This window comes from Pinus tabuliformis, chromosome 9 (assembly GCF_031772625.1).
Source record: "Pinus tabuliformis cultivar Carrire ecotype Pingquan chromosome 9, CPIR1, whole genome shotgun sequence".
Lineage (NCBI taxonomy): Eukaryota > Viridiplantae > Streptophyta > Pinopsida > Pinales > Pinaceae > Pinus > Pinus tabuliformis.
This window is the reverse complement of record NC_142307.1, coordinates 371,043,972-371,059,712: the sequence shown is the minus strand read 5'-3', so window position 1 is coordinate 371,059,712 and position 15,741 is coordinate 371,043,972. Positions and strand designations below refer to the sequence as shown.

The 15,741-nt window shown below is 42.3% G+C and overlaps 3 protein-coding genes across 3 annotated transcripts; 1 reads left to right on the top strand and 2 right to left on the bottom strand.

Annotated features, from left to right (window-relative positions):
* Positions 1-7,351: 7,351 nt before the first annotated feature.
* Positions 7,352-8,148, bottom strand: LOC149148733 (uncharacterized). The gene is made up of 4 exons (XM_089437939.1): positions 7,984-8,148; positions 7,852-7,904; positions 7,733-7,777; positions 7,352-7,623 (listed from the first exon to the last, which is right to left on the bottom strand). The coding sequence occupies exons 1-4, from the start codon at positions 8,081-8,083 to the stop codon at positions 7,432-7,434; spliced, it is 390 nt and encodes a 129-aa protein (XP_089294065.1). The 5' UTR covers positions 8,084-8,148; the 3' UTR covers positions 7,352-7,431.
* A 306-nt stretch (positions 8,149-8,454) lies between these two features.
* On the top strand, positions 8,455-11,982 carry LOC149148732 (uncharacterized). The gene is made up of 4 exons (XM_089442262.1): positions 8,455-9,849; positions 9,970-10,350; positions 10,819-11,019; positions 11,347-11,982. Exons 1-4 carry the CDS (start codon positions 8,455-8,457, stop codon positions 11,980-11,982), a joined length of 2,613 nt encoding a protein of 870 aa, XP_089298388.1.
* A 1,799-nt stretch (positions 11,983-13,781) lies between these two features.
* Positions 13,782-14,598, bottom strand: LOC149148731 (uncharacterized). The gene is made up of 4 exons (XM_089446160.1): positions 14,414-14,598; positions 14,282-14,334; positions 14,163-14,207; positions 13,782-14,053 (listed from the first exon to the last, which is right to left on the bottom strand). Exons 1-4 carry the CDS (start codon positions 14,511-14,513, stop codon positions 13,862-13,864), a joined length of 390 nt encoding a protein of 129 aa, XP_089302286.1. The 5' UTR covers positions 14,514-14,598; the 3' UTR covers positions 13,782-13,861.
* Between the last annotated feature and the right edge of the window lie 1,143 nt (positions 14,599-15,741).

The following is a 15,741-nucleotide window of genomic DNA, read 5'->3' as shown; positions in this document are numbered from 1 at the left end:
GTAAACACAATGCTTGCACACTAACTAGTGTCACCTTCTCTAATCGATTGTTTTTTGGGAAACCTTAATAGACACGTCAGGGACATAATAAACTACTTCTTTGCTGGAACAATCTCCTCTGCTCTCAATAAGTCAGGATCCCTCTTTCGCCTCTGAAATGAATAAGTTCTATGAATAGTAAAAATGAAAAAAACGAAAAGTAAAAAAATTCAAAATGAAAAATGAATAACAAGAAAGAAGAGAAAGGATTCCTATGCAAAGAGGTGATGCAAGTAAATCCACCGAGGTACTGACTAGGCTTGCTGGTAGGAGAGCCATCCTTGTGTTCCTGTGTGACTCCACCGGGGTACTGTCTAGTCCTGTTGGCAGTGGAGCAACAACAAAGATGAAACTAAGACCCTAACGACTATACTGCTTGTGCACCTATACACCCCTCAACCCCAATTGAAACAATTGTGTTGGCTTGGATTGGAATGTGTGTCAATATACCAAGAGTCTGGAAGATGCTACATCTTATATTGAATTTAGTGTGAAACCAAGATGAGCTAAGAACTGAACAATACTTCCATAGGTGTTAGACTTGATTTTCATGAACAAGGTCTATTCAGAGAGCTGTATTTCTACCACTGTGTCACCAAGTGTTGTAGCGGCTACAACCACCCTCCAAGATTTTCCCTTAGCCTATTTTGGAGCCTCCCTACCAACCTTCACAGTAGCATGCCTTGCTTCATCAAGTCCTCAAGCTTCAGTGTCTTTCTTGCTCAATGGCAGCCTGTCGATCACAATTTTACCTTTTCCCCTCACAGGCTACTCATCTGGACTTGGTCTAGCTACAGGCTGAGAAGCTTCCTAGTGAAATTTGCGCATTTTCGGATGTAAACCAGCCTTCCCTCCAGGAATTGCGCAATTCCCTCTCACAACCTGTTGGGTTCCAGGATTGCGCAATACTGCCAACCAACCCTCCCAGCAGAATTTGCACAATTTTTCCCATCAACAAGTAGTTCAGCCTAGGATTTGCATAAATCGTGCAGTAGTCAGCTGCTAGGCCCAGAAATTACACAATCCCCTTGGGCAGTCAGCCCATCTTACAGTCAGGAAGGCACATTTTTCACCATCAGTCAAGTAGTCTCTTGCATGTGCAATTGAGTTGATCGTTTCCCTCTCGAACTGAGCAAAACAAACTTCCATGCATAGGCTGCTTCTCCCAAGGCATCATGCAAATGCATCCCTTGTTTCAAGGATCTATGTTTAGCAGTTGGGGGTTACATGCAAGGAGTAATTCCGAAACCTTCCTCTAAGTGTCGCTTCGCCTAGATTTGTGGCATGCACATCATAACGTCGATGTTATAAAAACTCATCAACCAAACATTCCAGATCTCATTCCACATCAACCTTGTATCTATGACATCCCACATCACATCTGGGAGAAGTCGGCACATTCAACTTAGTTGTTTTGGGGTAAGATTACTTTCCATGCCTTGTGCTGCATTTCTGTCGCTTTTTGTGTATTCGCTTGTGGGAGTGTTGTTTTCTTGATTTCTTTGAACGCCTACTATCGTTTACATATATTTTAGATTTTCCTAGCTATGTTTCAGTTTTCCTTGCTATCTCCTTGTTGTGGTATGCATGAAACCGTCTTGCACGGACGTTCGCCCAACCAGCGAACTGCCTCACCCAATGCGTGTTGATATATTTGTTGAATCTTCCATTCATGTTTTGCATGCATTGTTTATCACTTCTACTATCACTTAGTGTCGCCATGCATTTCATCAACTTACTTGCTTTCAGTTTCCCGTCGGCGAGTCAGGCAAACCTTGGCTTGGCTCTGCCTTCACCAATGCTACTTTGCGCAATCTGGAGAAGGAAGGCTCACCTTCCTCTACAGATTTGCACATTCTAGTCCAACACTGACCTCGTGACTTAATTGCGCATTTCTAGAAGTCATTGGCTGCTTGGCCCAAAAATTTGTGCAAATCTGTCCCTGGGCCAACAGTCTTTCCTAGTTGGAATCATGCATTCCACAATCCCAGCAGTTCCAGCGGTCAGCTAGTCTCCCAGCAACCCAAACTATGCCTTGTGCAGTCTTGGCAGTCGGTCTCCCAACCTCCCAGCCGAAATTACGTAAAATTCATAATCATTCACCCAAGTATGTTGCAATTCAATTCTCATGTTCATTCTGGTTTTCAACTGACATATTGCTTACGATGAGTGTTGCCACATCTCCAAGTATCACAAGTGTTGATCTTCCTCTTAGTGGTACAGGTACAAAAGTTTCCAAGAGAGCAGAGATGAAGACATTGTTCAGAGAATTCTTGGGGTTGTAGTTAATCAAGTGTCCATGGGCTTACCTACTCACAAAGACATCAAGCTGTCCTTGGACAAGGACATCAAGTAGCAGCATCACAGCAAGAAGCATCATGAACATCAGTTGAAGGTAGCATACTGAATGTAGTGAACGCAATAAATTAAGTGAACACGATGAATGCAAGAGGAAGGTTGTTGACAACATAGAGGCAGAGAAAAGTTGCAAGATCAACTAGATCCACTGATAATGAAAGAAACTTTGGAGACTCAAGCTATGAAGTGACAAAGGGACATGAAGATCACACGAAGGAAGAAGATGGTACAAAGAAGGAGTTGCATGCGCTGAAGCAGCAACTAAGGAATAACATGAAGCTCCCAAAATAGTCCAATGAGTTGCAGTAGGAACAAGAACAACAATGGACGCAACATGCACTCACGGATGAAACTCCGCCAATACAAGTTAAGGATCCATCCCAACAGCTGACACAGAGAAAACACAGTGAATAGTGTGGTTGATCACATGCAAAGGATCCAATAACATGCATGTCGTTGAGTGCATGCATGCAATCCAACCCATTCAACACACTCACCAAGGAGAAGGCAGGAAGCAAGTCCAACTAGGGTTGGGCATGCACCTCGACAAGTTGATGTCCATGACCACCAACACACACTTGAAGATCAGCACGGACACTATGCATCAGTGTGTTGTTGGTTCAACTGTACCCAAGAAGACCATGCGCATGTTAGTAGACGATTTGGATGAAGGGGCCGAACCAATGCACCGGTTGCAACGGAGGAAAGAGTTCGCTTCAACAAGATGTCACCATGAGGTGCATGAACACCATCAGGGATGACCAAGCTTAACATCAGCTCACCAGCTTCACCATCGCAAGCATTTCAAAGAGTTGGTCTCACCACAGCAAACCGAGTGTCAGTGATGTCTTGCAAGGCTTGCTCAAGTCATGTTGTCTCACATGAATACATGTGCCTTATAATGGTGAGTCATGTCAAGTGTAATTCGAGTGTCAACAGTCGGATGTAACAGTCATAGAGTAGGTGAAGAGTCATGAGGGTAGTTGAACTATCACAAAGGGGAATGTCAATGGTCACCCCACCCTTTACTATAAATAGTCCCTCTTAACTCATTGTATGGGCTTTTGGTCAACCAAACTTCTACTAAGACTATCTTGAAAAAGACTTGGATAGTATTGTAATGCGCCTTGGCTTCTCCGCTGCACGGAGCTAGTACATCTCTTTAAAGGAGCAGGCGGATGTGGCTATAATGTTCTATGGATAGGGCTAGCAATTTTACATGGTTTATTGTATGGTTGTGATTTACACTTCTTTATATAATAAAAGCCAACACATTTTCATTCATATGTTGTTATTATAGTTGGACTGCTCTGGTTGCCTTAATGATATATGTTGTTTAACTTACATACTTGTATATGAACTAATTTGTATGCAATTATATGAATCTTGTTGTTAATGTGTTGCATATTTTTTTAATGATGTCACCATCCGTGTCAACTGCTCTGCCGGACCTAGAGAGACCTTCCTCTAAACCTTCTTATATCAATCGTCACACTCGTCTTGGACTAATCTGTGAGTGTTGTTCATGTTATATTACCTTGTATGTTGGGATTGTTGCATCTGTGTCGACTACTCTCCCAGAAGTTGTGCATGTCCTTTGTGTGGTGTGTTCCTAGCTGAGTTGGGACTGATCCCTTTCAACCTGGAACTCACCTTCGCCTTCTTATCCCTTTGAAGTGTCGGAACCTATGATACTCATTCCTTGACTCATTGCATCAGTCACGCCCTTTCTATTGACAGAGTTATCTTACTTACCTTTGTGTGACATCATAGTCAAGGCATTACCTTACCACCCATTGTTGGCACTCCTACACCAAATGGTTTGAGGTCTAATTGGGACTTCTTACCGGGGAGATCCCCTTGACATGTTGGTGGGTCCAGCACCATAAACATAATGATAAACCCACAATACCATGGCTATCCAGGAAATGGCAAGGTTAGGAAAAACCACTGTCAATCCCGACAATCCACCATGTGAATGACATATCATAACCAAGAAACAACATGCATGTTCCATGCATGCCAAAACTAGCAAGGAAATCATACTTGTAACTCAATACCCACAAAAAAAATTAGTTGTAGTTGTTGATCCAACTGTTTCCTTGCACTTTCATGCTTTCCTTTGCCTTCTTTCTTTAATTCCAAGTGAATACTAGAGTGCTACAAGCATGCTCCTTGAATTCTCTAAGTGTTCAAGAGTATGAGAGAGAGAAAAGAATGAGAGCTCCACCCAAAACCTATCAAAAGTTCATGAAATGATCCTTAGAAGCATTTTTATCATTGAGGCCTCTATTTTCTTCAATTTTCATGAATTTTTTCTTCAATTTCCTCCTCGTGCAAATTTGTGACCCTTAACCTTCATTTTCTCCTAATTTCCATTTTTTCAGAAATAAAATTTCAATTAATGCCTCTTTGAATTTCCAAAACCTTTTCCAATGCCTTTTCCAAATTCCTTAGCCATACTAAACCGAAAGTGACACCCAATAAGATGTTTTCTCCACTATTTAGCTTGTAATATGTGTCCCACAACCTTGGTCCTATATTTTTTACATGGAAATCAACCATGAGTTGTTACAGCTCCATAAATAGTATGTGTTTTTTTCAACATGTTTTGGTGTTTCATATGGAATATGAACACTGAGGACGGTGTTACCCCAAGGGGGAGGGAATTGTGACAACCACAAATTAAGTTATATTTATGTATGCAATGTAAACATTAAAATAAAAATGGGTTGACTAATGGGACATGGGTTCAATAGGATGAGCTAATTACTTGCTAGGGAGATTACTTCTTGTGTTGATTACTTGTCGGGAATAATATTAATGTATAGAAATTTAATGTGAAGAATGGAAGGCTACCAGCTAGCAAGAAATGTTATCCACTCACTGCATTACACAATCAAAATTTTCATTTAAAATAGCCCGAGGAACAATTGGGTAACTGGCTCATTTCAAAATAGTTGTCAAGATCTTCGTAAAAGGAGTTACTGTTAGAAACAGGCAAAAGAAGGAGAAAATTGAACTGTTGGAAATATGGAAGCTCGATAAGGAATGTGAAAGGTCGAGGGATAATGTAACAAAAGGGGAGGAAATTTGAATTGTTACGAGATATTTGAAGCAACAAGAGGAAGAAAAATTCAAATGAAGTTAGCAAAAAGAGATATGGAAAAAGGAAGAGCGCATGCAACAAGATAAAAAGAGGAAATCAAATGCTAAGAAAAAGGGTTGACAAACATAAATGCATGAATTTTCAGTTAGAAATGGAGCAGGAAGAATTCACCATGTGAGGAATCGATTTCCGCTTGAGTCCCCATTGAACAAGAGGGTGGAGTTGGTGTTTCTTAGGAAATCCCTAAGGGTTGGGGTGGATGAATTAATCCTAGAAAATTCCTAGAGGATTTCTGGTTGTTTTCTTATTATATTTTGATTTTACTGTGAGTTTTGGAATCCCTGCATTGGGTGGAACCAAAATGTTGAGTTTTGAAGGGTGGAGACAGTTGGTCTCTAGAATACCTATGCTCTTTGATGATGTCATCTCAGTTGGTGGTTGGATATGGATGAATCTCTAGAGTTTATGCTTCAACTAATAGATGTGTTAAATCATTGAAGAAAAAATTCCCTCGACTTCTAGAATATAGCTCGAGGGTGACAACTATATGTGAGACATGGTTGCAATTGTCTATGGTTACGTGGAGAGTCCTATTCCTAAACTCAGTTTCCCATTAGTTGGAGATAAGTATCTCTCATGTTCTCAAGAAATCAACAATATATATATATATATATATATATATATATATATATATATATATATATATATATATATATATTCATTATTGGTCTGAAATTAATGTTCATTGATGGCATGGTTCATGATTAACCAATATGTTGTTTTCATTGTGTACAAGGTATTGGGATAACATGTGGATGTAATGGTTATGTTCATAAAATAACCAACATGGAATCTTTTTATTGCAGTGATATGGTTTTGTCTAATTAAAAGACAGTGAACGTTTATTGTGTAAATTGCAAGCCACGTGAGGATGTAAAAGCACAAATACATGAGATGCATGATATTACACTAATATCATGGATGTAAGTGTTATTTCATCATAATGGTGTTGTGCTGCATTAGTAGAATGAGTGCTCAACAATGTTAATGGATAGTGTGGAATGATTTGTAATCTTGTGTTTTGATGCAGGAGCATCCAGCTCCAAGGAGACAGAAGATCGCTGACTGACTCACGGTGAAACAGGAACACGACAAGACTCCAGGAGTGGATGGACAGGTCATCAAAATTGGTTGTTGTCTTTTGTTAATTAATGTTTGTTTCTTTTTATTTCAGAACAATTTAAGTTACTAAGTTGTTAGCTTAGGAAAACAAAAACTGTTTAGTTAACTTTTTGTTTAAAGAAACAAGTGACAGTTACAGAATTCAGTTCAGTAGGTAGTTATGTTTCATGTAGTTTAAAAAGGAAAAGAACGAATGTAACAGGGACTTTTTTTCCCCTCATAAAGAAAAGAATAAGAGATAGCAAGACAATACAAAACCCTCTGTAAACAGAACTTTTTATTTATGACAGAGATACTCTATTTCTAATCTTTCCCACAGAAGACATTCGAATATTTACTGTGTGTTTTTATTCATGACAGAAGTATTATGTTACTAATATTTCCCATAGAAAGCATTCATAAATTTGCTGTACATGTACTGTGTTTTAAAGATCGAGTTTGGACAGGAAGAAACTAGCTGTAACAGGAATGTGAGCAATAAAGAAAGTTACAGGCAACAAGTGTAACCAGAAGTACAAACCATAACGCACAGAACCAGCACGCCAAGCACAAGGAGTAACGCGGTCGCACAATTCCAGCAAACGAACAACTTACAAGCGAAAGGTATCATACGTAACACACTCTGTTAAATTGAATTATATTAAAGCCATAGCACAGCAGTCACATTCAGAACCGAAAAGAGTTTTATATTAAGAAACGATACAGTTCCATGTACAAACCCTCACCATCATAAGGGCGAGTAACTACAAACCCTCACTGTCATAAGTTGTCTCACATTTCACCAAGGCCGAAGACCAAAATTCGTTGCCAAAGAACAGTGACAGAAAGTTACAAACAAAGAAACCGGAAATACCCGTGTTGAGCAGAGGACCAGGGTCGAAGGGAGTTGAAGACAACACGAATCGGAAACCCTCGTGAGGGAACACCAAATCAACCTGCACGCATAGTAAAGGAAGGTTAGTCGAAACTGGAAACGGAGACACTTTCAAACACAGAGGATTAAGTATCATGAAATTGCAAGCTAAATAGAAACTCAGAACTTACCAACAGGTCGACAGAGGACCGCGGAGACCAAACCCATTGCCATAGCTGCAAAGGCACAGAACCTGTAAGTGGTTGCAACAAGAATACAGAGCGGAGTAAAACATAGACTGTTAACTTACCTTTGACGGCGACCCGAACCTCGGTGGAACAACAGCGCCAAGAAGACCAGTATCTGTTCAAGACCACAGTCCAGGAACGGGAAACGAAAGAAATCTCACAGCAGGGAACTTACGAGAAGGTAAAACCCTTACCACAACCACAGTTAAGAACAAGTCGGCCATACAGACCCAAGCACCACAGCAAACAGCAACAAAGGCAGAGGAACAACATTTCACCAGGTTCTGTGGACATCGACAGAGAAGGAGGCCATCGAACGGGCGGAGGAACGAACCAGGCTCGAGCTCAAGAGCAAACAACAGAGGAACATGGAGGGAGAAACGGCAAGGTAACAAAGTGACAAATGAACCAGGCACAACCCTTTAGGGTTTAACCAAGGCGGGAAAGCTATTGACCGAACAAACCGGCAGCTGGCTCTAATTAACCGGCAGGGAGGTGTATTGATGAGTTGCAGGTCGGGGCAGAGCAGATCTACGGAGAGTTGATCTTTTAACATCACAAGTTGATCGCTAAGGACCTGAGGAGTGACCACGTGGCGGAGTGTCACGTCAACGAAGGGCTGGGCCATCACAAGTGGTATCAGAGCAGGTTTTGAGTAAAAGAAAATGGAGGTTGGCAGAAGAGGAAGGGGAAGAGGAAGAGTCCGGAGGGTAGCAGAAGAAGGACTCCGTGAGGAGATCCGTGTCTTGCGAGAACGTTTAGAAGCAATAGAAGCTGGGGGAAGAAGAAACCCGGCAGATAACAGTGATGAAGATGAGGCAGAACCAGAGGAAGAATTAGAGGGGGTGACACCAGAATTCAGACTGTTGAAGTCGGTTTTGCTGTCAAGTCATAAGCCAAAACATGAGCTGTCAACTTATGACGGAAGTCTGTCCGCAGACGTGTTGTTGGATTGGCTAAGTGAAGTCAACAAATATTTCGAATTCGAGGAAACCAGCGAGGATAAACAGGTGAAGTTCGCCGCCACCAAACTGAAGGGACATGCGTCCTTGTGGTGGGACAGCGTTCAGGCGGAACGGAGGAGGCTTAACAAACAGCCTATAAAGAAATGGTCTAGAATGGAGGCCAAACTGAAAGAGAAATTCCTGCCGAAGGATTATCAGATTATGCTGTACAGGCAGGTACAGAACTTGAAGCAGAGGGGAATGACTGTGAAAGAATTTACAGAGGAGTTTTACAAGTTAAATTTGTGGGCAGGATATGTGGAAGACACCCCGGAGAAAACAGCCAGATTTGTGAATGGCTTAAGGGGGGAAATCTTGGATGAAATTGGTATCCTTTCACCCCGGACATTGGAAGAAGCCTATCAGTTTGCGCTGAAGGCAGAAGAAAAAATTAACCGGAAGCAGAATGCCAGGAGAGGAGGTGGAACTGGCAGGGGGAAGGGTAAAGTGTTTGGAAGAGGCCGAGGTACAGGTTCAAGTGAAGAAAGCAGCAGCTCTAAATCTGCTGGAGCAACAGAAAAAGACAATAGCACTAGAGGAGGACGACCACCTCAGCGGGGGCGAGGAAATGGTCGGGGCAGGGGAGCTGTCCAGTGCTATCGCTGCCACAAATGGGGACACAAGTCGTATGAATGTCCTGAAGGTGAACCAGCAGGCGGAAGAGGAACTTATGTTGTTCAGCCAGAGGATGCTGAGACAACACCTCAGGAAGCAGAAAATGCACCAGAGACAGGTGAAGCTTTGGTGTTGAATAAAGTGCTGTTGAAACCAGCAAAGGAGGTTGCAGAACCAGATCAACGAAAAGCTTTGTTCCGCACTGTCTGCAAGTCGCGGGGCAAGTGCTGCAAACTGATCATTGATAGTGGGAGTACGGACAATCTTGTGGCTGTGGAGATGGTAGAAAAGCTGGGATTGAAGAAATTGAAGCACCCTACGCCCTACAAAGTGTCATGGCTGCAGAAAGGACATCAGCTGTTAGTCGACGAACAATGTGAGGTAGAATTTCAGATTGGTAAGTACAAGGATAAGATCCTTTGTGATGTCATGCCAATGGATGTCTGTCACCTACTGTTGGGACGACCTTGGCAGTTTGATAGAAGTGCAGTTCATGACGGGAAAACGAATTGCTATAAGTTTGTTAAAGATGGGATCAAGCACACGCTTGTACCCATCAAGGAGGAAAATACAGCAGAAGCCAGTGGAGTGAAGGCATTGCTGTTGGGCGGAAAGGAGTTTGTGAAACAGATTGAGGACAACGAAATCAATTTTGCTGTCATAAGGAGACCAAAGGCAGTAGTATTACACACACAGCTATCAGACTTGCCTGAGGAAGTTCAGCAGTTGCTGCAAGAATTTGGGGACATTGTGGTGGATGACCTTCCCAATGAATTACCACCAAGGAGGGGTATTAGTCACTGTATTGACTTTATACCAGGGGCAAGATTGCCAAATAAGGCTGCTTACCGTATGAGTCCCAAAGACCATGAGGAAATTAGGAAGCAAGTTCAGGAATTACTTGATAAAGGGTTGATTCGAGAAAGTATGAGCCCTTGTGCAGTACCGACCGTTTTGGCTCCAAAGAAGGGAGGAGAATGGCGAATGTGCACAGACTCCAGAGCCATAAACAAGATTACTGTCAGGTACAGGTTTCCCTTGCCAAGGATGGACGATATGATGGATTGTTTGAGCGGGGCAGCCTATTTCTCAAAAATTGACCTGGAGAGTGGATATCACCAGATTCGAATACGAGAAGGCGACGAGTGGAAGACAGCTTTCAAGACAAACGAAGGCTTATATGAGTGGCTGGTGATGCCATTTGGGTTGAGCAACGCTCCCAGCACATTCATGCGCTTGATGAATGAGGTATTGAAGGAATTTAATGGGAAGTTCGTGATAGTTTACCTGGACGATATTTTGATTTTTAGCAGGACTAAAGAGGAGCATTTCAGGCATTTGCAGAGTGTGTTGAGGAAGCTGCAGCAAAACAAGCTGCTGATTAATCTGAAAAAGTGTACCTTTTTTCAGCGAGAACTAGTGTATTTGGGGTTTGTCATTGCAGAAAATGAATTAAAAATGGATCTGGAAAAGGTGGCATCTATAGTTAGCTGGCCTTCTCCGAAGAGTTTATTTGAAGTCCGGAGTTTCCATGGGCTAGCCAGTTTTTACAGGAAATTTATCAGGAATTTCAGCGAGATTTGCGCACCTATGTTGGACACGATCAAGAAGGTAAATCAGCCTTTTCACTGGACTGAAGCGGCAAAAAGTAGTTTTCAAACTTTAAAAAAAAAGATTACTGAAAGACCTATATTGAGACTGCCAGATTTCAACAAACTTTTTCAAGTTCGTTGTGATGCCAGTGGGACAGCCATTGGGGCAGTCCTTAGTCAGGAGGACAGACCAGTCGCTTTCTTCAGTGAAAAGCTAAATGAGAGTAGGCATAAATACTCAACCTACGACAAAGAATTTTACGCAATCATACAAGCTTTGAAGCATTGGCGGCATTATCTACTGGGAAATGAGTTTGTTTTATTTACAGATAATTCTGCCTTGCAGTACATTATGCAACAGCATAAATTGAACCACAAACATGCAACTTGGGTGGAGTATCTGCAGAATTTTATATTCGTACTAAAGCACATTAGTGGCCAAGCGAATAAGGTGGCAGATGCACTGAGCAGAAGAACGTTGCTTCTGCAGGAAAGCACAATGCAAGTCTTGGGTTTTGAGCATTTGAAGGAGTTGTATCAAACTGATACCGAATTTGGGGAGGCATATGAAGCTTGCCAAAACCCTCTGTTAAGGAATAACAGCATGTGGCTAGACTATAATCTACAAGAAGGGCTGCTGTTTAAAGGAGGACAACTGTGTATACCCAACTGTTCTATGCGGGAAAATATAATACAGGAGAAACACAGTGGGGGACTGGCTGGACACTTTGGTATCGACAAGACGATTGCTCAGGTACAGCACTTCTATTTTTGGCCGAAACTGCAGCGAGATGTGCAGAGGTACGTGAGTAGATGCAGAGTTTGTCAGCTAGCAAAGGGTCATAGTCAAAACACTGGTCTTTATTTGCCATTGCCGATCCCGAGTCGACCATGGGATTCAGTGAGCATGGACTTCGTTTTGGGTTTGCCAAAGACACAGCGGGGCTTCGATTCAGTCATGGTTGTAGTTGACCGATTTTAAAAAATGGCACATTTTGTACCTTGCAGGAAAACCAGCGACGCCACTTATATAGCCCACCTATTCTTTACTGAAATTGTTCGGTTGCATGGACTCCCGAAATCCATCATCTCTGATCGGGATGTAAAGTTTACTGGTCACTTTTGGAGAACTTTGTGGAAAAAGTTGAATACTCAATTGCAGTTCAGCTCCGCTTATCATCCGCAGACTGATGGTCAAACGGAAGTAGTAAACAGAAGCCTAGGGAACTTACTTCGAAGTTTGACAGGAGGAAATTCCCGGACATGGGACCGTATACTTGCTCAAGCAGAGTTCGCGTACAACGATTCACCTAACCGCAGCACCGGTTACAGTTCGTTCCAGATTTTGTACGGCATGCATCCGCGAGGAGTGCATGAATTACAGGATTTGGGGAAACTCGAGAAACGGAGCGCTGATGGGGAAGAATTCGCTCAAGCGATGAGCAATTTGCACGAACAGGTCAAGCTGAAGTTGCAGGACAACAATCACAAGTATAAGCAGCGAGCTGACACAAAGCGTCGGGAAGTTCAGTTTAACGTTGGGGATGAAGTCCTTGCGTATTTACGTAAGGAGAGATTCCCGAAGCGGGAGTACAACAAACTAAAATTCAAGAAGATCGGCCCCTGCAAAATCATCCGCAAATTTTCTGCAAACGCTTATGAAATACAGTTGCCACCTGAGATTGGAATTTCTCCCATTTTTAACGTGGCAGATCTGTTTCCCTATGTCGCCGATTCAGAGAATGATGCAGCAACTACAGTGCCACAGAAAAACAGCTATGAAGAAGATTCTTGGACAAGACAATTGCCAAAGGCACCACCCCTTGAGATCGAAAGGATTCTGGATACACAGGTAGCTAGACGCACACGCAGGAAGGAGTATCTGTGATATTTGGTCAAGTGGCGGAACCGTCCAATAGAGGACAGTTCTTGGCTCAACGCAACGCAGATAACTAAAGCGGGCTATTCTGTTGACGACCTCATGGAACGGAGCCATGACTTTTTGCCACCCCGGGAGCCTGATGCAGGAGCATCCAGCTCCAAGGAGACAGAAGATCGCTGACTGACTCACGGTAAAACAGGAACATGACAAGACTCCAGGAGTGGATGGACAGGTCATCAAAATTGGCTGTTGTCTTTTGTTAATTAATGTTTGTTTCTTTTTATTTCAGAACAATTTAAGTTACTAGTTGTTAGCTTAGGAAAACAAAAACTGTTTAGTTAACTTTTTGTTTAAAGAAACAAGTGACAGTTACAGAATTCAGTTCAGTAGGCAGTTATGTTTCATGTAGTTTAAAAAGGAAAAGAACGAATGTAACAGGGACTTTTTTTCCCCTCATAAAGAAAAGAATAAGAGATAGCAAGACAATACAAAACCCTCTGTAAACAGAACTTTTTATTTATGACAGAGATACTCTATTTCTAATCTTTCCCACAGAAGACATTCGAATATTTACTGTGTGTTTTTATTCATGACAGAAGTATTCTGTTACTAATATTTCCCATAGAAAGCATTCATAAATTTGTTGTACATGTACTGTGTTTTAAAGATCGAGTTTGGACAGGAAGAAACTAGCTGTAACAGGAATGTGAGCAATAAAGAAAGTTACAGGCAACAAGTGTAACCAGAAGTACAAACCATAACGCACAGAACCAGCATGCCAAGCACAAGGAGTAACGCGGTCGCACAATTCCAGCAAACGAACAACTTACAAGCGAAAGGTATCATACGTAACACACTCTGTTAAATTGAATTATATTAAAGCCATAGCACAGCAGTCACATTCAGAACCGAAAAGAGTTTTATATTAAGAAACGATACAGTTCCATGTACAAACCCTCACCATCATAAGGGCGAGTAACTACAAACCCTCACTGTCATAAGTTGTCTCACATTTCACCAAGGCCGAAGACCAAAATTCGTTGCCAAAGAACAGTGACAGAAAGTTACAAACAAAGAAACCGGAAATACCCGTGTTGAGCAGAGGACCAGGGTCGAAGGGAGTTGAAGACAACACGAATCGGAAACCCTCGTGAGGGAACACCAAATCAACCTGCACGCAGAGTAAAGGAAGGTTAGTCGAAACTGGAAACGAAGACACTTTCAAACACAGAGGATTAAGTATCATGAAATTGCAAGCTAAATAGAAACTCAGAACTTACCAACAGGTCGACAGAGGACCGCGGAGACCAAACCCATTGCCATAGCTGCAAAGGCACAGAACCTGTAAGTGGTTGCAACAAGAATACAGAGCGGAGTAAAACATAGACTGTTAACTTACCTTTGACGGCGACCCGAACCTCGGTGGAACAACAGCGCCAAGAAGACCAGTATCTGTTCAAGACCACAGTTCAGGAACGGGAAATGAAAGAAATCTCACGGCAGGGAACTTACGAGAAGGTAAAACCCTTACCACAACCACAGTTAAGAACAAGTCGGCCATACAGACCCAAGCACCACAGCAAACAGCAACGAAGGCAGAGGAACAACATTTCACCAGGTTCTGTGGACATCGACAGAGAAGGAGGCCATCGAATGGGCGGAGGAACGAACCAGGCTCGAGCTCAAGAGCAAACAACAGAGGAACGCGGAGGGAGAAACGGCAAGGTAACAAAGTGACAAATGAACCGGGCACAACCCTTTCGGGTTTAACCAAGGCGGGAAAGCTATTGACCGAACAAACCGGCAGCTGGCTCTAATTAACCGGCAGGGAGGTGTATTGATGAGTTGCAGGTCGGGGCAGAGCAGATCTACGGAGAGTTGATCTTTTAACATCACAATTTGACCGCTAAGGACCTGAGGAGTGACCACGTGGCGGAGTGTCACGTCAACGAAGGGCTGGGCCATCATGTTTGATTGCATGTTCAATTTGTTGTATAGGTTTTAGTAGATTTATTGCATGACGGTTGGTGCATTGTTGATTAAAGGGAAGGAGGCATTATTTCCATCCCTTGTAGTCTCTGAGACTTGATCACTTATTTCCTCTGTTGATAAGGCTCTCCAGCCAAAGAAAGAAAGTTCTTCTCTTTTAAAGAGCTGCTACAACTCTCTATAATTTTGTGAAGAAATGCACTTGAAAGTGGCGTGGATTCGTTATTTTACATATAATTAATTATTTGTCATGTTTAGGAATAATTTCTTATGAGTTTAATGAACATTAGGTACTGGAAGAAATGCTTGAAAATCTTTCTAAGTTAGAAAAAAGACAACTCTCTTAAAGCACTCGAAAACATACCAAATTTTAAGTTGAAAATTACATTCTAGTTCAGTAGTTTGATGAAGTTGGAGGTTAGAAGGTCGACCAAAAGGCCTGACTTCTGACAAGCTGATTTGTCTCTTTGTGACCCATAGGTCAGGGATTGGGGGGGTTGGGAGGTCGTGGGTTGGACCAACGCTGAACCCTTTTATTTTGGTGCTAGATGGAGTCAGGAAAACCCCAACCTAGCTGAGAGATCAGGGGTTGGACCCAACTATTAAAAATTAAAATGCATTTTGGTGAAGGGAGGGCCGACCTTGACCCTCCTTGGAACTTGCATGTGCAAGGTGGACTTGTCCATGGTGGCCATATGTCAAGTGCCACATGGGTCCATGGTGGGTTCGTGCACCCCATCACTTTCCATGTAGGACTCTATGAGGTTGCCACGTGGAGGTCATGATGATATGGCACAGCGTAATTGGTTCATCTTCAAATGACTGTAACTTTTGATCCATAAGTCAAAAGTTTTGAATTTCATTCCCATA